At 36.1% G+C, this 24847-nt stretch overlaps 2 protein-coding genes across 2 annotated transcripts in view; one reads left to right on the top strand and one right to left on the bottom strand.

Moving 5' to 3' along the window:
• Positions 1-782: 782 nt before the first annotated feature.
• LOC139131401 (pirin-like) lies at positions 783-17997 on the bottom strand. Its single transcript, XM_070697428.1, is given in 10 exon segments — positions 783-3054; positions 5124-5190; positions 6066-6112; positions 6115-6147; positions 8343-8472; positions 9526-9732; positions 11497-11627; positions 11630-11661; positions 12299-12636; positions 17863-17997. Coding segments are annotated over 9 exon segments (1056 nt in total). The 5' UTR covers positions 12592-12636; positions 17863-17997; the 3' UTR covers positions 783-2938.
• A 254-nt stretch (positions 17998-18251) lies between these two features.
• Positions 18252-24847, top strand: part of LOC139131400 (uncharacterized) — a 7802-nt gene continuing 1206 nt past the window's right edge. The window contains exons 1-5 of the mRNA XM_070697427.1: positions 18252-18488; positions 18798-18898; positions 20453-20653; positions 21526-21614; positions 22199-22298. Coding sequence (XP_070553528.1) covers positions 18284-18488; positions 18798-18898; positions 20453-20653; positions 21526-21614; positions 22199-22298 — 696 coding nt within the window. The 5' untranslated portion in view covers positions 18252-18283. The remainder of the gene's footprint in view (positions 18489-18797; positions 18899-20452; positions 20654-21525; positions 21615-22198; positions 22299-24847) is intronic.

The raw sequence follows: 24847 nt of genomic DNA, 5'->3' as shown, positions 1-24847 counted from the left end.
ACAACTGTCCGCATTCATAAAGTCGGCTTACGTAAAATGTGTGGAACTTTGTACCAGCAGTTTTAACGAAAGTTTTCTGAGAAGCAAATTACCTACGTAACACTTTAAAGACGCAGTTAGTTTAACTTTTCAAATATATATATATATATATATATATATATATATATATATATATACATATATATATATATATATATATATATATATATATATATCTTTAACTTAAGATTAAGACCCACTTGTCATTAATGACAGAATGTGATGATATGTATTTCTACTTTCTCCATTGTAAATTGCTTACAGTCAATACTTAATCTTTAAAACAACTGCAGCAATTTGTTTGTCGATGGTGTAACTTGAAAATATCTTCGTGTACGATATCATTTTTACCAACTTGTGATTGGTCAATAAGTTCTCCTCCAAATCACCTATTGTCCGTTCATTCTATGTCTTACTAGACTCCGACGTGGATCTGAGTAGACACAAACCGAAGTGCTATTGATTGGAATCTGAACGCTAGTTAATAATCTGGGCAAATTGGTTGACGCCGTTGCGACATCCATGATTTTCTCGAATTTGCGACAGCGCCCCCAAGCGACGAGCCGTTGTCACTTACAACGGCCGACAAAATTGCCGAATTGTAATCTCCCGACAAAGGATTTGAAATCAAACAGGAGATGAGTGTTCAAAGTTGCCATTTTTACTTTAAAGTATATTTCCTTCCAATTGTAAAACAATGAATCACCACTCAATATCACAAGAGAAGACACAACAGACTGCACTTTGCATATATAAATACTGTTACATTTAATTCAGTTATAGACAGTCATGTGTGCAATATTATGGTAGGTGCTCAGAGCAGATGATAAAAGGTAATATTTTTCTTGAATATTCACTGAGGTTATCTACAAAGGCAAGAAGCAAAACGTGATGAGCATTAATGTGTAAGTTTACTCGATAAACTTTACATTTCTAAACTAAGCACATGGTGTGAAAAGAATATTCTAGAAAAAACTTCATTATCAGCATGATCTATTAAATTTTAGACTTGACCATTTTATACTTTATATTCACTTTGTTCACCTACTAGGAGATTGAATTTGTATATTGATGACGCATTTTACGTGGATCACAAATAAGTATTCAATATCCGAATATTTCAACTTTGCAAATTTACCAGTGTGTGACTGATATACAATTACTTGATATTGTCATTTTTTCCGTAGACACACATCAGCAATTTATTACATTCCTACTTTGCTATATAAATAATCTTTTTTTTTTGTTTTAAAATTTCAAAAGTTGACAAACTATATTTCCTTTAGAAAAAATACAATGTTACTTGGACGATTCCGCTGGCAAGAATATACATGAGTTAAAAATGTCCATTGAGACTGAATTTTGGGACATTGTAAATGATACAGGCAAGATTTTTCACAATTAGCATACTTCCGATAGAATAACAGAACTTAACCCTTTCACCCCCAGTTCCCTGTATACAGGTCCAACTTAACCATAGAAAACAATGGATTTGGGACAAACCATGGTGGTGAAAGGGTTAAATTTTAAATGCATGATCCCTTGTGCTGAATAGATACTTTAAAAACTGTCATAAACAGAAGAAATTCTTTACTAACAGTACTATTGTCATTGTATGGTACAAGTCCAACTGACTCTTGTATAAAATGCTTTTAGAAACACACCATTGCATTAAAACAAATCTAAATATCCCTGACATGTTACCATGGTCACATTGGAACCTGCTGCAATGACATTTTATTATGATGAGCAAAGTAAACAAACCAAGATGAATGAACTGAAAGTCTGTTTTTACCACTGACCCTCAATTTTCTCGTGGGTCTATTCTTTTTCAAATTGAAACACATGGTTTTCCTCCGATTGAATGGTCAGTCATAGAGTCTTGTGATTATTTCAATTTTTGCAACTCAGTGAAGCCACGATTTTCTCTTCATAATTTGAATGTTTTGTTGCATTGTTAACAATATACACGGTTGGTTGACCTCTTTGGGTCAAATTTCTGTTCATTGTTACCAGAGAGATTTGCCTTTTAGGTCATTACATATTTGGATGCCTGGACTGTAGTCTGCTTCATATCTATCCCAGCATGCATTAGGCAAATGGAAAGCATGGGGTATACTTGTCCCTCAGTGCTAATTAGCCAAACCACTGTCACTCTCTATACTTTTGGATCCTATCATGGGCATAGAAATCTACATAAACTACAGTGTACTCATGCATACCTACATGTGTGCAGTGTCTGCGTACAAGTACTTGGCAATATCAAATAGTTGCGAGTGACTGACTGGATATGAAAAACTTATGATCTCTGAAAACACTTTGGCAGAAAATGACAAACTTACAAAATGGGATATGTTTACTCTGTATCTACACTATATCTACACTGCCTTCCCACCTGTACTTGTTGAAAATATAACCAAGAACCTAAGTAATCGAATGGTGAACTTGAAATGACATTGAAATTTCTATGATGCAGTCAAAGGAAACACACATAATACAAGACTTCAGCCTATCACTCGTGATAAATCTGCAAAAGTGCATAAATTTTTATATACCGTTCATCCCTAAACATCTAGTCACCTAAGTAACAACTTCTGGTGTAACTTTGCACTTTGTAAAATTTTACTTTGCACATTGTTAAACTTGCCTTTTAAAACAAAAAGGACATCCATGCAAACTTAGAAAATATACAAGCAAAATAAAAATGCTTGAGACAATCTCTCTTTTCAAAAAAAAAAGTTGAAATTCTGTTTATATAAACATGCAAAATCTGGTAGTCCCATGTGTGTAAGATGTAAAGACAGTGAACATACATAACACAACCACACTGGTCAGTATTGCAATATTCAGTGATACTACTCAGTAAATCTACGCATAAATTCTCTGCTTTCAGAATTTTCTAAGAGTTTCCTGCCTTTGACTTCCACATAGGTGCATTCTCAAATCCATTCTTTCCACTTCGGTAGTCATTGATGGCCTGCTCGATCTCTCCTCTTGTTGTCATGACGAACGGGCCTGCAGAGAAAGTATGGCAACGTAATGAGCAATGGTGAACAATATGGAGGGCTAGGGAATATAGGGAGGGGGTAGTGAAATTTTGAGGATCACCACACATTATGTGTTTTAACATAACATAGATTGTCATCAATGGTATGAAGAGCATCAAACCCAAAACACACCAGCATCTATGAAATAATTCCTCGAATGTTACACCATTAACCCTTTCAGCATCATGGTTGGCTCAAATCCATTGTAACCAATGGTGATTGTGGACCTGTTCACAGGGAAACGTTGATTGGAATGGAATATCATTTACTTATGAAAACTTGCAAGTTTACTTCGAAGCACGATGATATTTCAGTGCCTTGAGCAAATGACAAAACAATATAATATCAAATACTTGAACTAGAAGAGTCATACAACATCATGAAATCTACATTCACTTCACTGGCACTCTGTCAAATGATTTGAAGACAGACTGCACAGAACACAAATTAGCATTGACGATGTACATGTACAATGTGTGGACTAGAGGAGTGGCTAACCCTTGACGTAACCTTGAATGACAGAAATTTCAAGCCCCATAATAAATCTGAATGCCATGAAATTCTAGTGTGTCCATCGTACCCTTTCACAGCGTGTTTGATACAGCAATTATACTACCGGTACATTGAGGTAGCCCAAGGCTTAAAGTCTACAAATAACATGTAGCTGCTGTAGTTGCTGTGGTAACTCTCTCTGCGCAAAATCACAACCCATGTGACATGACGCAGAGAGTGAGCATTTTGCTAGAATTATAGGATATGGCTACTCTTGCCAACATGGAAATGTACAAGGTCAGATAACAATTCATCTCCACCCCTGGGAGTTATGTACATGTGACTATACTACACCATAGACCCTGGAGCCAGACTCGCTCTAGGGTCAATGGGTACATGTACCTTCTTGCAAGCAAATTGTTCAGATGGCATTTCAAGGTCAGCTGTGTAAGTTATAATGTTTCAATCATTAGTATATGAGTTCAATTTTGAAATCCTTTGATTTGCGATACAGTATGTACTTATGACTTAACAGCACGAATTGTTAGTTGTAGTGATACAGACTTGAAGCAAACAATTGGCCCCGGGATACTAGTACTGCTCCTTTGTATATCAAATTTTGGATGGAATTTGTCACTGTATCTGGCTTTCAGCAAGAATTAAGACTTATTTCTAAATTAAGTATCAACATTGTTTTTGTCTTCACCAGTCAAGCACTGTTCTCCGTTTGTAAAATTTAGTTCTCAAATACAAAGACTTGCATTTTGTAGTTCTTGCCATTATCAAAGAATGGGTTTGAGTTTCCTCAAACAAAGCAGAGTATAAACATATGTCATTGTCAAGGCATGTAATAGTCCAACAATCCGATAAATCTGCATGTGATACCAACTTCAAACATTACAGACACAGACTAACATTACCTAACATCTTTAAACCATGTTGTTTTAAATCTAAAAGCCCTCAAAAAACACCAACTAATCAGACTTATTTACTGAACCAGAGACTGAACCTCCATGGCCCAATTAATTGAATAAATGATTAATTTCTACATTGATGACATCATAGTGATTCTCTGCAAGGATAACCACGCCCATTAAGACGTTAGCAGATAAAGACACCATACTAGTATTTAAAGTGGGTGTTTTTGTAATACATCTGCGTGCACAATGTTGTCACAGCTCTGCATCTTATTTTTGATTTACTGAACACATCACACTGCATTTGAGTTACCTTGCCTTGATTAAGGTTGAATGCGCCTCGGGAAGAGATATTTGGACTCTCAAACAATTTGAATTCTTTTCTGATACCAAATGTGGGGGTTCATTTTGAAGCTCTTTGAGTGAGAAAGACTTTCACTGCCTAAGTTGTGAAATGTCAGATTCTGAATGTCAAATCCCTTTTTTCTCGACTTTGCCAATTGCAGAGCCAAATTTAGATTGTTATTTGTGGATTGACGTGTTCAAAAAATATTACAAATAAATCGCAGAACGTGTGTTCAACGTGAGAAAGTGACGCAAGTAGATGCCTGTGACACTGTCTACCTACCATACTGGGAGACTGGTTCACCGATTGGCTGGCCAGCGATCACAACAAAGTGGAGTTTCTCATCGCCCTGGAAACAAAAATTTGCAACAAATATGATCACAATAACTATGCGGTGTGGACTTTGGAATTTGTTCTTCCACTTTTTAAAATGCAACATGAGAAAGTCTAGTATTTTCAGGATGTGTTAAATTAGATATGTTTGATCAGGTAACCTTCGAGCTTTCACCTCCAATGTCTGATCATATTTTTTTTTACCTTTTTACTTCTTTCTTATGAACGGAAGTTAATTTTCAGCAGCATACACGAGCTGACATTCCAATATGCGTGTGTTTTATGAGGCAAATATGACCTACTGAATACTGAATTATTTACAGTAAAACATGTTTAAATGGGAATTTGGTGAAAGAATGATTACTTTGCAGCCTACAAGGAAATTGAGACAGAACAACTAGAAGTTTGCACACAGAAGAAACTTGTGGTAGAAAAAAATGACTAAGACTTATGGTATACTGCATACATGTATTTGTATGGCAACATACCAGTACTAGAGCTAGAATATCAATACATAGAGGTTGAAAATAAAGTTATCAATTGAACACTATATTTGCATAATGCTGGAAACTTTGACATTAAGAGTCACCTCCAGCAGATAAAGCTGCCCATATCTTGCACATGAAAAACCTTGATATGAATTACTGAGATTGTCCACTCGCAAAAGAGCCGCGTTGTTAATCATTTCAGTTACTATGGAAACAGCAGCTAGATTTCCACATCAAATAAAAATGTGCAAGTCTGCAAAGCCGGTCATTGAGACAATAATACGCAAATTAATTAAGGAAAACCTACAATAATTTCAGAAGGGCACACTGATTTCGCTTCATGGAGTCCAATTAAGCATACATACATGTTCATCGTCGCATGCATCTCTGGTGTGTTGCTTACCTTGTTTTCAGCCTCTAGAGTATCGCCATCACTTAGCACTAAGGTTAGTGCGGTTCACTCTCTTTGGCATTACCTGGAGGCCCTGGAAAGGAATGTAGACACACAAAAGATGCTAAATGCATTAACAATGGAGTGTAATCAGCACCGTGAGAAACACACACAGACACGCACACAAAGACCGTCAGTGATGTTCTTCCGTTCACTACCCAACTGTGGTTCAGTCCCATTGTTTTGCACAGGGTGGGTGGATCCATGTATCAAGAAATGGGTGAAACGGTTACAAACAAAAGAAGTGAAAGGCAGACCTATTCAGTTTATGTCTACACATCTGTATCACACAGGATATCATTTCATAATGAGAAATGATGCAGTGTGTTTGGCAGTTTTATTTCCCTTTTCATAAATTTCTTGCACCTCAAGAGCACTTCAGTGGAAGGGTAACATCTTGCCTGCTTGAAGCAGTTCCCAGCAAAATGCTGATTCCTGACATCAGAATTTTATGTTAACTTCTATGTGAATTGCCCACTGTAAATCTTGAAAAATTATGATAATCCTGTCTAATAATCCTACATTTCTGCGAATATACCGGGTAATTAATTTTCAGCTTCAATTATTACAGATACAAATTCACAATAAGGTATAGATGTGTAGCCGATAAAAAAATGCACTGATGTATTTCTATGTCAGACCAAAGTTCAAATACAAAAATGGAAAACCGCTGCAGGGTAGCCTGATTAAAAGCTGCAAGATGTGACTTGGTTGAATACACACTTTCTAACTGCTCTGAGTGTTTTTTTTCATCTGTCCAATTTCAAAGGCACTCACTAGGTTGGAACTGTGTTTGAAATACTGACTACCCCTGATCTGAAAATAGAGTCATCGTTACAAAATTTCTGGAAGTGTTATTTTGATGACAGCATCGTGATGATGGTACTTGGCAATATTTTGCAAATGTGCTCCTTTCATATGCTTGTGAATTTTATGCTACCGGCGCAGAGAATATACAGTGTAAAATCAATATCATTTCCAGATGTTCATAAAAAATTGATTTTTTTCTGTAGAAAACTCTTTGCCTTTGAGAAAAACAACATATATACACGTACTACAGCCTAAATTTCCCTGAGAGGGATGTAGTTACATGACACCAACATAAAAGAAAAGTCATCGAGAAGTGAGGAAGATCTGGAATTAACCTTTTCCATTTCCAGAGAATTCTATTTTCAGTCGTGTATTTAATTATTGAATTAAAAATTTCCTTCAAAAAGTGATTACTCTATCAGTGAAATATTTCATATATTAAAAAAATATTATTTACAGCCCCTCTCAATATATAGCATTTACAATTTAATGTATGATTGGAAAAAGCTTGAAATGGCCTCTAATCCTCTTCAATATAGGTAATAGATTTTCTTTTCATTTGTACGTTCTATGATCTACTAACATTTCTTGAAAAAGAAATGTTTCAAAAGGGAACATGATATGAATGTATCATATGCTCATGAGGAGGGTAACTTTCGTTGAAAATTACCCTCAAGACGAACGTCAACAAATATTGGGGCGACTGACTTGCAGCGATTTCGAAGCTGTTATCCAATTGGTTGGCAGAATCTTACCGTTACAATTAAATAATACAAATAAACTCCCTAAGTTGCTGTGAATAGTGACAATCGACCAATCAGATATAACCTTGCAAACACGCTGCGAGTCAGCCGAACGTCAACAAATATTCCATTTTGATATTCACAAAACATGGTACAAAGAGTATATGTTCATGGAACCTGCACCTACGCACCTACTCAGAATGTCAGCAATTATTCAAATCCTTGGGCAAAGATACACGTGCATAGATGGAGACACGAAGAAACTTCAAAATGATAAGTGATGAGGACATGCTATAAACATGCATACTTCCGCACATATTCAATTGCGTTGATCGCGATTTAAGGTTTGTTACAAAATAAAGCTGTACACACCAGACATCGGGCAACACTGCCTAAAATTCGGACAAAGTTTGTTGTTGCATGCTTGGCTGTTGTTGCAGTTTATAGTCTGAGGCATAAATTCATATGAATTAGTGTGACTTAATATATGTAGAAGCCATTGTAACACTAGCAGGTTTTATTTTCGTCCTTCATGCAGAAAATGCAGACAAATATTTATTTATGCATACTAATGAGAGAAAGAAAATGACATTGTTTGCGATCAGTGCTATTTATAGTATACCTTAGGTGCCTATAGTAGAAATTCCCATAGAATAAAAGACTACATATCACTTACCAAAATGGCCCTTGCCTGCTAATGTATATACAAATGCATTCCAGCCCTTTGGTAATGCCTGGGTCATCTTAGCTCCTTTGTCAAGTTTGAAATCAAGGTAATACGTTGGTGTCCTTGTTCTTACAGGGGACTATGAAACAGAGAGGAGCCATCAAAACGGAGTTACAATGGTATAACTCTCATTCTATCAATAAAATTGTCCCTGTTATCCAAATATTTGGCATTTATATGTTGAAAATGTGTAACCATCAATGTTAGTGTAAAATGTGCATGAGGACATTTTTTAACGAAGCTTTGTAAATTTTTTCCAGTCTGGTGATTGAGGGGACTCATTTTGGAGTGTGTGGTGTCTGGAATTTTCAGAATGATCTACTGGCCATGTTTTGGCCTTAATATTGCGAAAACACCAACTGTAAGAATTGTGACTAATTTGCAGACCTTTTTTGCCTTTGGCATGGGAAAACTGGCAGTGTACCGTACTTTACTGAAGTGTTGTAAACAGCATTCTAGCTCTACGTAGCGCAGACAATCCAAAGTGTAACTGGCGACAATGTCAGTCTGGACAAATATGCACTCATGAGTGACTGTCACCTGTACACTATATCAGATGCTCTGCCATTTTGAATTTTCAACTTACGGAAGAGTTTTCCAGGAACAATTTTTTATACTGTATACGTGAAGCGTCATCAAAATCTTTTCAAATTTTGGCAAAATGCTTTTACGAGAAGATGCGTTATCTAACAGTTGCATCTTTTGAAGATTGATAGTTTACTTCCTGCAGTTTTTATGGGTAGTTAGTTTTCTATGTACATTAACACAACTTCACCCATAACTTTCCGAGTTTTCCAATACAAACACTGCTATATAAACATATTTCTCTTTTGTTACTTTAAAGAGCAATTTTCATGGTTTCATTGAGCCAGATATCAACAAACGTTAACTTGATTTTATTGTCATACATGTATCAGTTTATACATTTGACAAAACATTTACATAGCGGTGGTACATAAATTGAGGACTTTAAATTCTGAATTGCACATTCGAGTAAGGTCTAAGAGAACACCAAGTCTGTGATATTTTGAATGATATGAATGAAGTGGCCTGTGTTGGACTTAAATTTGTTCATAGAAGCAGTCTGCAAGCTCATGAAACTATAGGTTTAATTTTTGTACAGAATAATTACCTTTATACCCATAGACTCCCCGGCAATGACCTTCACCGTAACACCATCTTTTGTAACCTTTGGGATGTCCTTATCTTTGAGCTCCTGGTACTGTGGTTTTGTCATTTTCTCTGCCGATTTCAAATTCACCCAAAGTTGCAAGCCGTGGGCTTCTTCGCTGCCGTGGGGCATCTCAGAGTGTAAAATTCCACGTCCTGCCGTCATCCACTGTGCAAGAAAGAACAGATACAGAGCTTTGTACATCAGACAATATTGGAGACGTACATGTACAATACGCATGGAAGCACTTCAATATCATAAGCATTTTGTATTTCCGATATTCTACGTCACAATCAATCACATACAGTTATTAAAGGGAGGCTGTCGTCAGAACTCTGCTCAAAGGTTGCTAGGGACCCCTGCGACCGATGTAAACACTGTATCTAGGGTACGTTGGTGATTGAAGAAAGTTAAAACATGTTTATTAACAATGAATATCGTTAAATTTAAATGTTGCAGCTACACTGTATGTTGACGTGATGCATCTAGATATTATGCATGAAATACATTGTTTGTAAACAAGAAAGTCACACGCGCGCAGTTCCGAGGACAGCCTCCCTTTAACTTGCTTCAAATGGAGACTGGATTCATAAAGAATCTGTTTTTTTCAACTTTTTTTTAAGATTCTGCATCATCAACAGTTGTTTATTACATCAATCTGTAGTAAACAATGTTTAACTTTTTTTAATGACTATCACCTTCTAAAGAGAGCTTTAGATGAATATGTACAATACTTGAAAACAATTTAATGACAAAAATTACAGCTGGTACATGTAACAATTATATAAAAGAAAACTACAATATGCCACGGTATGGTAAAGTTGATAATTATGTGTAGGTCATTTGATAAGGCTTCTTTGCACCAATGGCAGAAATTACAATTTTATATGTATTATTTTACGATAGCAATTATAATTAAGGTATAGGGCGACGAATTCGCACGCGCACGCGCTTTAGAACGTTTCTGCGCAAATTTAAGTCCAGTCTGCTGCAAATGGGTTATTTTGTAGCATGTATTTAACATCATCTGTCATTGTTGAAATTGTGCTTTTACTTATTTTTTTGACCCAGTCTCTTAGAAAACCTTGTCATATTTTGACCCCCTAGGAAGCTGGTTTTTATTCAATATGAGCGAAAAATTAACATTTCTCTCCCATTTACATGGCGCATATTACCCATTCACCTGGAGATTTTGTAAAAAGTAGCGTGGTGACACCCTTTTATTAAAAGTGTAAACTAAATGGTATTATGTCTGGATTTTATTTGCCAAGTGTGGTCAGAATGACACCATTCAAAGCGACAGGAAGAAAGTTCGAAAATTATGTAGTGATATAATTTCGATATCGTCATTTTGTAATCGATACTTATGTTAAAATTTCTTTACAAACATCATGAAAACTATACATTCGATGGATATGAATCTTAAGTCTTGGTAGTTATTAAAATTAACTCATTTGCTCAGCATTTTATAATTGCTTTCTTTTAGTTTAAGTGAATTATATCATTTTTATTTATTTCTAACGACGCCATTTTAACGTCCATTTCCATGGAAACGAGCGTGGTGACCCCCATTTTTTATTCCATTTTATGCACTTGCACAACTTCCAACAATATTTGTGCAAAGTTTCAAGAAAATGACACCACAACCTAATTTTGACGTAATTCGTAGTACTTCACCTTGACAGTCAAAATGTGTGTTTTGGATTGCACAGTTTGACTCACAGCAGTAGTGGCAAATAAAACAACCACCTTTTCTCTACAATTATTTGGTATAATGAACCCTGTAATTTTCCGGCAAATTTGAATAATGATAGATCTAATGGAAACGGATTGAAGGGCTTACAGCCTGAGCCATTATAAACAACGTGGCTGACAAAAAAGGGGTATTACAATGTAGTTGGAGGGGCAACCCAAAATCTTGACAGGCCTTACTTGTAAATCTCCAGGGAATATTGTACCAGCGTGGCCGCAGAAATCTTCATGTGTGAATGCCCCTGACACCATATAGGTGACGGTTTCAAAGCCCCTGTGTGGGTGGTCTGGGAAACCAGCCGGCTTCTTCACTTGAATTCGTCCAGCATCAAAAAAGGGTCGAAACTTTCAACTGACGGATACAACATACAATAAAGCATCAAACAAGACAGTTTGACAGAATAATTCAGAATTAACATAATCACACCGTACAATTCTTTGCTATTCTACAACATCACATACATGTACCCATCTAGAAACTTGCGGAGAAATGAACGTTTTCAACATCTCCCACATCTCCTTCACCCCCCCCCCATACTGTATGCCATGACAACTGGCCATCATTTTAAATTCTCACCATTCATATATGTTTTGCTTCAAATGCTGTTGCTGTACATGGTATGAAACTTTAGAAAAAAAACGATGATTGATTGTCCACATAATTATAGCTTTTACCATTAAACATCAAATGCTAGGGTCCAGTACAATTTCATTTCAAACATACAGAGTACGACATTTACGATTGAAACATCAATTGTTGCTTTAGTGCAAATTTACATGTAGCAGGACCCAATACATATATTTTGTACTCATTAAGTTGATAAATATTTGAGAAGCCACATTTCTCCTTATGAATTATCAATTATTAACTAAAACTTGTGCTTGTAAAGCATAAGGAAAGTGCATGGGTTCTCTGGCTTAATTCCTACCGAATATTATATGAAGAACAGAGAAAGACAAAGAATGGAAAGAAAAAGAAAACCGCACCTCAGGCCGGCCCACACTTCTCCTAACTCTAGCACCGACACCTTCTGATTGCTCCACACTCAAGATGGCCTTCGCAACTGTCCTTGATGTCATAGTGGAATTGTTGGCTGTGAACACAAATTTATCACTGAGGGGTGAGTTGGGGTGGAATTCACGCTGCAAATCAGCTCCAGCAGTCCTGCTTCTGTTTAAAGACAACACGGTAAAAATAAGGAAGGTGCGACTGACTCTGCTGTTGATGCTGTGACCAAACCGGAGCAGGGAAGCTCTTGCAAGCAAGCTATTCATCAAGGTTAGAATTGCAAGCCAATGACTGGTGAGCTGTCTTGAAGCCTGTGTATCAAACAAATGGAAGATAGACACTGGTGTCAAGACCCTCACATACCAAAAAAGGTGAAAATTAAGCTTATCAGCTGGAATGTAATTTGAGCATTAATGAATAAACCCATACAATTTCTTCTTGTAAGAGTTTATAAGAATCGGATTTTGATAAGTATTTTTATGAAAATTAGTTAGCGTGAGAATCTGATAAGATTCTTATAAGTATTTTATATGAAAATTAAGGAAGAAGTTTATAAGATTCTCAAAAACTTCTTATAAGAAACAAAATTTCTTACATAGTTCTCATAAACAAATAAGTTGGAGGAAAAATGAATAACAAATCTTCATAAATGAGTTTAAGAAATTTTTGTTTGTTTCTTGTAATTTTCCTAGTCAAAATTGGTTTCACTACAAATACTTTTAAGAATCTTATAAAATTCTTACTCTTAACTAATTTGCATTTAAAATACTTACAAGGATCTTTTAAGATTCTTATGAGAATCTTATAAGAAGATTTTGTAGTTTCTAACTACATGTACATTAGACATTAATGTATTTTAGCACATGTAAAGTCTATGACAGAGATTCACATAATATGTAAGACCATGGAGGTAGTAGAGACAGATTGGGATGGCTGAAAAAATTTCGAGTTTGTCAATGTGAATTGTGAAATGTCCAAAATTTCAAGATCTTAAATCTGTCGGTTCTGGTGGTAATTTGAATTGTCAGTAGAAAGTTAGGTAACCCATTGGAGGAGATTAGAAATTTAAAATGTGTGTCAATTAAGCCTTGTCAGTATTTGACTTAAATGACGAGTTAGTGACAATGTTATGTAGGAAATCCATGGTTAGTAAATTACGCATCAAAATCTTGTCATCATTTACTGGGTATAAAAATACACTGCATGTATTAATCCTCTTTCTCCCAAGTGGTTGTTATATTTATGGTTTGTCTATGGAGAGCCTGGTAGAAAGATTAAGAATAAACATAGACTGAAGGCTTTGATTCAAAAGGCAAAAGGTAAAACATCATATAAAATTTATGCAAATTGCAAATTCTTTTTCTGAGATTCACAGAGATTATATGCAAGACAGAGATTAATGATTTTACAATTGAAATAATTTCTAGATCTTCTAATTGTGAAACGTCCTAGTGGTAATTTGAATAGTCAGTGACAGTCACTCATCTCAAGAGATCAGAATTTTAAAATTTAATGTTGAGTCCTGTTGGTGATTGACTTAAATTATGAGTTAACAACATGTTATCTAGGGAATCCAAGGTTAGTAAGGGATCGTCTCAGATTGCCGCATAAGTTAGAAAGGAAAAACTCATTTGTTTACAAGGGAAAAGGGGGTTTGATCTCCATTCAGAACTTTACTTTCACACTTTTATCTTGTGATCACAAGTTCTGTTTACATTAAGTGTAAAGATAAACAAAACTGCACACTGGTACCGACAAATATAATAACAGTAACCGTTTTCAACTTGTTCGTTTCATGCTATTATGTTTACTCCAAAACGTAACTTACCAACTGCAACATTGTATCGTAAACTTTTCATTCATCAAATTATAAAGATAAACAGGATCATTGACAGGGAGAGGGGTTTAGATCTAAATGAAGGAATTTTGTTTCTTGAACTTTAATATATGAAAATCTGAGGTATTCCTAAATTACCGGTAGACAAAATCTTGTCAACATTTACTGAGTATAAAAATTGACTGAAAGCTTTGATACAAAGAGTAACACATTCTATAACATTTTATTTGCAAATTTTCTGTGGATGTATTCCACTACAATTCCTGTAATTTGTACTCATATAAAGATAATAGATAAAATTCAGTAACAATACTCTCTTGCTCCTTTACGTTATGATTAGATTACAGTGCCAGAGTACAAAAAAATTCTAAGTGCACATGAGAAACTTTGTCTGTTTTTGGCAACTGGGAACTTATTAGGGTGTCATTGGTACCAATAATATCTGAAAACTATTAAAAATTCAAGTGCAAAACAATTCAAGATGGTATGGATAATTTCTGATATTTAAAAGATGAACATTTTTTATTCAGACCATTGATGAGCATCGAAGAGATGGCAGTTTCAAATCAAATGGAACTGTGGAAGGAAATGTACTGAAAGTTCATCAAAAGATTCTACTGGGCAAAAATTCAACTCAGTCAGGTAATTGTGAACCTTAACGCAGTACTGTAGATTTCCCATAATTCATTATGATTTGTATTCTAAGAGATTCCTCAGTGAAGTCTACCATGTCTCCCATGTGTAGACAAATTCATAGACATGGTTGTAAAAATTCTGAAAATGTATTTTTAAGCACACCATTCTGAACAATGTAAATGATTTGTGTAGGCTTTTAATTTATTAAAAATTTCCTGAATGGCAAATAATAAAGAAACAGGAGTGTCTTATATTTTATATTTGACTAATGCTATAACCTTACTGTATTTGCTAATACAGTGAAAAATCTTAATTTGAATAAATTTGCATTATTTATTACAGCCCTCCTAAATCAGAACTACATACTCCTACATTTTCAAGCTGGGGTAACATCCCCCCGTCTCGTTATAGAAACATGTTGAAAACACTGCCCTCCATCCCTCCTCCACATACTTTTCTCACCCAATAAGACAACAGACATATTAAAGGTAGAATGCACCTATTCTGACTCTCAAACTTTTACAATACATTTCTGGGCCTACCACAAGTGGGAGCTTATTTTGAAGCTCACTCTCAGTAGGTTAAATTTTATTTTTCACCAGGAGTGAAAACAGAGATGGCAGCCAGGTACTTTGCCCATCTTGTATCAAATTTTTCATGGTCATCACAATTTTTTTTATTCTTGATTTGAAAGGGAAATGGTGTAGAGTTTCCTTGCAAAAAGTTTAAGTCTTTAAATTTTGAGATGCAATACTACATGTATGTCTTTAATGGGACATGGAAACTTTCAATGTTAAATACACTGTAAAATTGCGCATGTAAAGATTGGCAAATCTTTAAATATGCAATTTTATGCAGCATAGTTGTCTTTCAATATTACACTATTAGTTGCTAATAGCCACCCTGAAGTGCACTGTAGCTATTAGCTAACCAGTGGTGATTGCTGAGAATTCCTGGCAAGTCAGCTATTCAATCTATTAGCTCTTATTACATGTATTTTAAGCTGGCTACCAGCTTGCTGCCAGCTAACTAAAGGAAAACAGTAACTTTTGCTCCATATAAACAGTCAATGTCCACAAGGTCTCATGTCAGAACCAGGTAGTGAGGACTGCAACTTTAACTTTCTCCGAGTTCAAGAATCTATATTTGGCATTTAGTAAGTTCCGCATGAATGCATCATTAAATAGGCATTTCAATGCAAAATAAATATATGAGAAAGGGAATGCTGCTATTTCAAAATTGATCAAACACCCTGAGATATTTATGTAAATATTTGTTCTGTAGATGTATTTACTATAATTACATGTATGTGTTCAGTACTACATCAACAGGATTGGCTGTTTCTTTCTCATTAAAATCAACACATTCATGGTAGAATCATATTTATGACATTTCCCCGACAGTTTTGCATAGATTCATAGATTTCCTTCAAGGGTGTAACGGGTATATATTCACGTGAGTTTATGCCCATTTTCCAAATTCAATGTTCAGTTTTTCCCTGCACCAAAAACCATTTTTATTGTTCCACCCCAAAAATATAATGGTACAGTCTGTTGGGTGGCTCTGTGCAGCTGTATAGCAGGACAATAATTTGAATTGACATTATAGGCCCAATATTACCAGGTTGTTTACAAATGTGAAAGGCAAAAGGCACATCAGTCTCCTTTGGGAACTGGTTGCTATTTTTTTTTCTACACAGACCTAAAGTTTCTTTTTTTCATTCAAATAACTAAATTATCTAAATATTAGACATTTGAAAACCTTTGCATGGAAATGGAAATGCTGACCAATGCTTTACTCGTGTACCATTACAGAGTAGTCATGATGAATCCTTGAATATCATGCGAATGCTGTATCCATGGTTACTGGAAATGTCTGAGTAGCCATAGTGATCACTTTGAGGCTGATAATTTGACATACAGGCTCACTTACTCTGCAGAAAACCCCACTTTGCCATGCATGCGGTTTGAAGCACAAACGTGGACCATGGAGGTACAAAAGTCCTTGTGCCTTCATGGTTAGACAAACAGTGACCATGGTACTTTAATAGCACTTGTTCGATAACCATTCTCATCGTATACGCTGCGTGATTACACAGGGCACTCACCCCCGTACCGAGTGAATCATCACTAAGCTGGTCAACAACAACCACCGTGGGTCGATGAGAGAAAGTGCTGAGTCAGCACATTTGGCTTGAAAGTTGGCAATATCTCGCTTCTGCCTCAATGGTCTAAGTTATACACTGCAGTGCCACGACAACTTTATGTTTGCATCTCAAAAAATATTTTTTCCAGTAGGGGGCCTAACGAAATTGCCACATGGAATTACTGTATCATGAAAGAGAAGCTGTCTTCGCGACCCTGCTGCTGTAGGCTGCATGTGCACGGATAACATGCATCCAGCTGCAGTGCTGTAGCTCGAGGTTTTGCCTGGGTATTTGGGTCGGACAGCAATTGCCGTCAGATCCAGCTACTGTGTATATGTAGATAAAAACTGTCCATTAAAAAATAAACTGATGAAGAGTGTGACTTTTCCCCTCCGTCACGTTACAACGTAATGTGAGAAAAAGCGTGATCACAATGACTCGACAAAACAAGACCTGATTTTTACGGGACAGCGGACATTCAACTTTTGCCAGTTTGGGGTTTCATGTAAAGTCAATTCAAATTGTAAACTGTAGCTTTCTCTCCCGATTCTGCAGTCAGAATGAAACATTTAACCTGCATTTCCTGAAAAATTACTAAGATGATGTTACACTTTTACGACAGAACGGTACAGAACCACACACACAAGGCGGGGAGCTGCGAAAGTCCTCGACCGTGGACAGTGTAATTTACGTCTGCCAGCTACAGCTGCCGCGCCCCACGGCGGCCTACACAGCATAATTGTGTACTACGCTACACTGAATGGCTACACTGTTCGTAATCGCATGTTCATTGCCACGAATGTACATGCACTGATATCGTAGTACCACTACTACGGTCAGTGCCATGAACGGCTCGGATTGTACATACAGATGCACTAGCTAGTAAACCTTCACTGAATAACATAGATTCGTACATACCGAACCAAGTAATGTTGCAGCACCCTGAGTTTCCTACGCGACGTTATTACTGACGGTAATAGCCTTCGTCGCCGTCCAAATCGATATTTATACACAAACAGTCGAATGATGACGAAGTTTCGCGAAATATCGCGGCAGACATGACAAGACGACTATAAAGTAGGGGTGATTAGGTTGTTATGAAGGGTTTCGGAACAATTCAAAATCTTCGAACATTATTTTCGTAAAAGTCATTAAAGAGTAAATATCAAACATTCATCCCCATTTTCATTCCCTGTAAACTTGACCATGAACTATCATGATCCATTGCACGAATACACATCTATGGTACATCGACACCTCCCCCGCTTCACATGGTCGCTTCTGGGGGCGGTAAACCACCACAACACTAGCTACAAACTTCGACCTTTGACCACGCAAGATGGCAGCAGTCGTCTGCATTTCAGCCCTCAAAAGTGGTTCAAGAAATTGCGTGAAGGAACCATATTCCTCCTTTAGAAAATGGAGGCAGAGTTGGTCCTTACTTGCTCAAGCTTCAGTCCGTCGCCAGAGCGGGGGAGCGACGGACGAGAAAGCCGTGAGAATTGGATGTGCTTCGGGGTTTTGGGGAGACACGGCGTGTGCAGGTGAGTTCTTTCAATAATGTGACAGGATATTACACAGGTACATGTATACATGTTCGTAGCTCGTTATTGGGGCAGATAGCCCTGCCAAGTTCCGATGGGTCAAGGATCCCTGCACGAATATGAAGTCGTAGTGATCAGCTGGCCAGAGAGAAACGTGTGACGGTCACCCCCGGCCAGGCATGACTTCACTGCTGCTCATCCGTGCAGAAACCTGAGAAATATTGATTGATGCACCGAACAACATAACAGTGCTTAGATATTGTGCAGATTTTAATAGTGTATTTTTAAATCTTTTTTTTTAATTTTCAGCACCACAACTGGTCCACAAGGGCGACATAGACTACTTGGTGTTTGATTATTTATCAGAGATCACCATGTCATTGTTAACAGCAGCAAAGCAAAAAGTTCCGGTGAGAGTAATTTTTAAGAAATGACCATATTCTAAAGTATGTTTATATCATTTGTAGCATGAAGGCTGTGATTCACTTTACAAACACACTTTTTTAAAAGCAATATTTCTTATCAAAGATGACATGAAAACCTAATACTGTATATTTTCAAAATGCAGAGAATTTTAAGTTCAGCATGGTAGCAATAGTTTACTCCTAGGAAGAAGGGTATACACATTTGGAATATAAAACCTAAATTTTGGTATTAATGAAAAAAATTAACTTAAGGTGAAAAAGTTGATACCACTTTATGAAATTTAATATTTCATTTGAAAGAGTATTTACTATTATATAAAGAAAAAACTGACAATTTTGTTTTGCATTATATATTCTCATTTCTCAGATGGCGGGGGTTGACGAAAGTGATTAAATTAAGTCATGATAGCAAAATTGAAATGAATCTTATTCAAAATTTGAGAACTTCATTGCCTAATAAAATTGTCTCTTTTTTATTGTACATAAAACAATACTGTGAAAAATTCACAAAATATGACAGCCTGAGTGAAGTTAAATATTTTTGAAATGTTGAAACCAGGAGAAAAAAAGAAGTAAGGAAATCAGGTGATTTGCATAAATTTGCATAAAGTTACAGTTCTTACTCATCAAACTTACAACTGTTTGTCATGCTAAAAAGTGAACTCAACCAATATTTTAATCTTTGGTTAACAAATTAATGAAAATTGAATGGATCTTTGCAAAAAAAGTGATTTTGAGCAAAATAAGCTGTGATTCGTGCAACACCACCTTATAATTAATCAAGGATCTTTATTTGCAATCCTTAACCATATTACTGTTATAGGTGAACAGAAATCAACCAGTTCAAACAAATACCTATATGTACAGTAGACTATCGACAGTTCCTTGTGTCTTTTCTGTCTCTCATTGGTGTAGTATTTCACACATACGACAGTAGGGGGAACAGAAGCGAAAAGCATACGTTGACACTGGGAATGCCCAGCTCGTGCCTTCGGTGCTACGCTTGTGATTCCCTCCACTGTCGTATGTGCAAGAGACTACACCAATAAGAGACAGAAAACGTACAAGGGACTGTCGACTGTCTCCTATGTAATTGAGCATCTGTTTTCCAAAGAACACCAGTACTCAGAGAGCAAAATTTATTCCAGTGTAAAGCCTAGTGTGGGTTTCCAGAAATGGGAACCGATTTCTCTTGTTTGAGCATACAGTGCATCTTTAGCATCACAAAATCAACAAGAGGAAATCAAATGAGTATTTCAGTGTTATTTTTCTAGATAGGAATAAATGTATGCAGACTTTAGTTTCAAACTTTCTTTTTGTAATGGAAACTTCTGAATCAGTTAAAGTACTTCTTAACATTGGCTTAATAGTAGACCTAATGGCTGTTTCCCTATACATTTCATGAAAACAAGCATTTTTATATTTTTTTGTGCAAGCTTCTGATTTAGAGATGCCATTTGAATAGCAAGTGGTAGTGATATAGTTAGATGCAATATTTTGGTCGACACTGCTAGTAAGTCTGTTTATTATTCCTTTCAGAAATTTGGGTACACACCAGACTTTGTTTCAGTTGTCATGGCACCTCTCATGAAAGATATCAAACAGAAAGGTATAAAAGTGATCAGTAACGCTGGCGGTGTCAACCCACATGGCTGCGCCGCAGCTTTGCAAGAAGTAGCAAAGAAACACAATGTGGATCTGAAGGTTGCAGTTGTTACTGGTGATGATCTGATGCCTATGGTAATATATGCTTGAAAAGTACAATGCACATTTTGAAATATTATTTGAAGTTCATATTTTTTTATTTTGGTTTTTTTTTTGCATTTACATTTAAACGCTAGGGTCAGCATTGCTTTTGTAATTGAATCTTAGAAGGAAATACATGTACATATATTTAATTCGGGAATGGTCCTACTTTACGTGTCTCTACCATATACTTACAGCTACAAAAGGCAAAGACATAAATAGAATGTATACTCTGTGATCACATATATTTATGCTTTAACACGTTGCTGATAACCATCACTCACATGATTATTTATAATGGTAGTAAATGACTCGAAAGTGAAAAACTTAAACACTTGTTCAAACTTTCCACAGTGAAACTTTCAACCATACTCTACTAAATCAATGAAAATCAGGGGTCATCAGCAAAATTTGTCACTAGAGATACAACTTGCCGTACATTTACCATTGTTTGAAATTCAAAATGGCTGCCTTCCCTACGTCAACTCTATGGGAAGAACTAAAATTTTCGGCCTTCGAAAAACTAAGACAGTAAAATTTTTTCTTACCCTATTAGCTGTAAATTAGCCTCCTCTTGTGGTAGATAAGAGTTGTAAAAGTTTGAGAGTATGAATATCAGTTCCTGAGGTGCATTCTACCGTAAGTCAAATTCAAACTACAGTGTATGTGGTTATTAAAAAAACCATACATATACACTTTTCTGTTTACTCATATTCTAACATATTTACAAATAATTTTTTGCAAAAGAGATTGTCAGTTGAAAGTCAGATATAAAAAGCATGAAATAGCTAATTCCTAGAGTTTTAACTACAGTATCTCTGTGTCCCTTCTCGGAACTTGACACTCACGTTCTTTTTCAAATGCAGAGAGAAGAACTTGCATCACAAGGTATCACAGAGATGAAATCTGGACTACCATTTCCCAAAGCAATGCACAGCATGAATGCATATCTTGGGTAAGCTTTGAGTGAACACTTCCAGTTTTACCTTGGTCAACTAATCACCACCACCAATGCTAGTACATGTACGATGTATTGCTACTACTGCACGTTTATCTTGAATGCATATATATTTTCAGTGAAGTTGATTAACTCATCTAGGATGTGGTGGCCATGATGAAAAAGACACTCTTTTCTCTGTCATAGAGTATATGGCCATTGTTTAATTCAATAAACTCATTTACATCAGTTTATCAAGTGTTCAGTCAAAGAGAGTACTAATATTAATAAATATCTTTACATTGAAAAGAAAAACTACCACATGTCCATGAATTCTGCAACAAACAAAGACAAACAAAAGGAAGAGGTTACCGAGAGAATTTAGGACCATAGTATCAAAAGCTCCAAAAATGTAATTTCATGACCAGTGCTTAAATATTTGTCATAATTAGAGAGACATTTTCCCATACACGTACATAGGAGTATTCTTGCTTGACAACGTTGACTTTTTAAAAAAACCATAGAAAACTTTTTGACAGTCCCTTACTTGAAAACTAAAGGATCCTGACACATGGACTTATTTTTTTCCTTGATGATTTAAGGGCTGGCCCTATTGCCAGAGCTTTGAGTATCGGTGCTGATGTGGTGGTTACTGGGAGATGTGTGGATAGTGCCGTGGTGTTAGGACCTCTACTGCATGAAGTAAGTTGCTGTTTTGTTGGGAAAGGGGTCGAGTGGCTAGAAATAGTATCTAGATGCTACCAGTTTGTGTGGTGGAGTAGAATTTGAAACCTTTATACTCCTAACATACATGTATTTGTGATAGAAAAGCGTTTGTCAGAACAGTGCAGTTGTGGATGACTTTGAAAATAAACTTCTACCTGTACTTTCTTGAATGTACTTTTTGACTGAGTATTAAGACACGAACAAGAAGACAAATCCTAGCCAATTGTTATCAATGAAAGATATGACAGTAGTATATGGTTAAGAAGGAATGATACACTGTATCATTTTACAAGTACATGTAGTCAACTAGTCTAGTACCAGTATTTCATACAGATTATCCCTTTTCCTGCCAAGGCCATAGTTCACCATCAGGTCAAGATGGTTACAATTAATGAAACACAACATATTCCATATGGTGTATTTTAACACAATACTGTACATTTGAAGGCTGCTGTAAACATAAATACTGTAAACTTGATTTTTTATCACAACTGGAAGTTGTGATATAGAGGTGGTTTCAACCGGTGTTTGATGTCGTCCATTTCCGTAAACGACAAAAAGTCAAAAACTGCTGAACGGACTGCGTTGATATTTGATACCGATACATAGACTGGTTCCAAGTTCCAATTCCGAAAAATGGAGCCAAACGGAGCGCCGGTTAGATAGTTTTGGGAAATTTCTAACCCCCCTTTTTATCTAATTGATTTTAGGGTCTTTCATATATGTAGTTTTGGAATGTACACCAATCCTGCATTGTGGACTGTTTTATGAGTTGTTGAACAGAAATGAGGTTTTGATGAATGTTAGAAATATGCAGGATGGCTGATTCGAAGTATAAGAGATTTCTATGGTCTTTTGGGCATCAAAAGCATTAAAAAAAACATATTTCATAGTTTAGATTCTCACTTTTGAGATGACCCTAGGCATTTGTTAAGTAAACATCCTTGAGTCAATATGCAGACTTTGACATTCCAGAGATTAAGTATCCACAACCTCACATGTTACAGTCTTTCACTACAATGGTATGGCCCAAACCCATTGTTATCAATGGAGAGTGTGGACCTGTCTACAGGAAATTGGGGTGAACAGGTTAGACAATGACGTTACAAGTTGTAGGTTAGTTATCAAGGTAGCACCAGCATAGAGTCCTGAGTATCTGTCCATGTGTTCTCACAGCAAATTACAGGGAAAAAAATTATTTGAGAAGTTTCTCTCCTTTAAATAGAAGTATAGTACAATTTAAACTTGTCATGGATAGATTGCTCTCAAATGATCTGAAACACAGTTATTGCCCATTAGCAACAAATCTATAGCAAGATTTATGTAAAGTTCATGAACTTACACAAGGTATTAGACAAAAGATGACCATGACTTTGCTACTTTTCAACATTTATTTCAATCAGATTTCCCCAGCTTAGTGTATAATTTTGTAATCTTAATTACTGTCAACTTAGCTTTACTAACTTATTCATACACTACTGTTATACCTTATAACCACAAAATTTCAAGAGATGCATATATGATTGTCACTTAACAAACAATTTACAAATATGTCTTCTGCTTTTTCTCCATATACATATACATGTCTCTTTTCTCATGAAAATGAGCTTAAAATCGCAATGTGAAAAATAGTCTGTCAGCTATATGTTGCTCATTGACTTCGTGGTCTGTCTAATTCACAGTGAGTGTGGTTGTTGATAAATGCCGATAATACTAGGCGGTCATTATGTCCAAGCGCCATTGGCGGTATTTTTTAACATAATGACCATAGGTCATTACTGCTGAACAGACTGCATTGATATTTGGTAGAGATATTCAGACTAATTCCAAGGTTCCGATTCCGAAAAATGGAGCCAAACAGAGCAGCGGTTAGATAGTTTTGGGAAATTTCTAACCCCCTTTAACTAATTGATTTTAGGGGTCTTTCATATATGTAGTTTTGGAATGTACACCAATCCTGCATTGTGGACTATTTAATGAGTTGTGGAACAGAAATGAGGTTTTGATGAATGTTACAAATATGCAGGATGGCTGATTCAAAGTATCAGAGATTTTCATGCGCTTTTGGTAATAAAATTGATAAAAAACAACATATTTAATGTTTTAGATTTCTCACATTCGTTATGACCCTTAACATTACAGACTTGATGACATAACTAGCTGCTGGACCTGTTTACTGGCGCATTGATTTAAAGATAAAGATCGTTTTATCTTGTAATAAGGACGTGTGATTTCGTAAAACATAGTCTATTAGCCTGGAAATGTGATTTTTGCGAATATTGCTTACCCCACTGACAAACAGTGTGATTTGAAAATGGCTGGAATTCGCTACTTCGGGACTTTGTTTTCTGTGTGCATTTACTGACAAACTCCAAACCCGCAGCACCTACCCATTCAGTATTTCATGTACAGGTGTACCCAGAGATAGAGTAGTTTCACAATGTGCCAGTTGTGATCAAGTGCCATTGGCGCTATTTTTTTAACTAAAGATGCTATAACAGACCAAGCCAAGTGGGTGAAAATAC

This window comes from Ptychodera flava, chromosome 4 (assembly GCF_041260155.1).
Source record: "Ptychodera flava strain L36383 chromosome 4, AS_Pfla_20210202, whole genome shotgun sequence".
Classification (NCBI taxonomy): Eukaryota; Metazoa; Hemichordata; class Enteropneusta; family Ptychoderidae; genus Ptychodera; species Ptychodera flava.
This window is presented reverse-complemented; position numbering and strand designations above follow the sequence as displayed.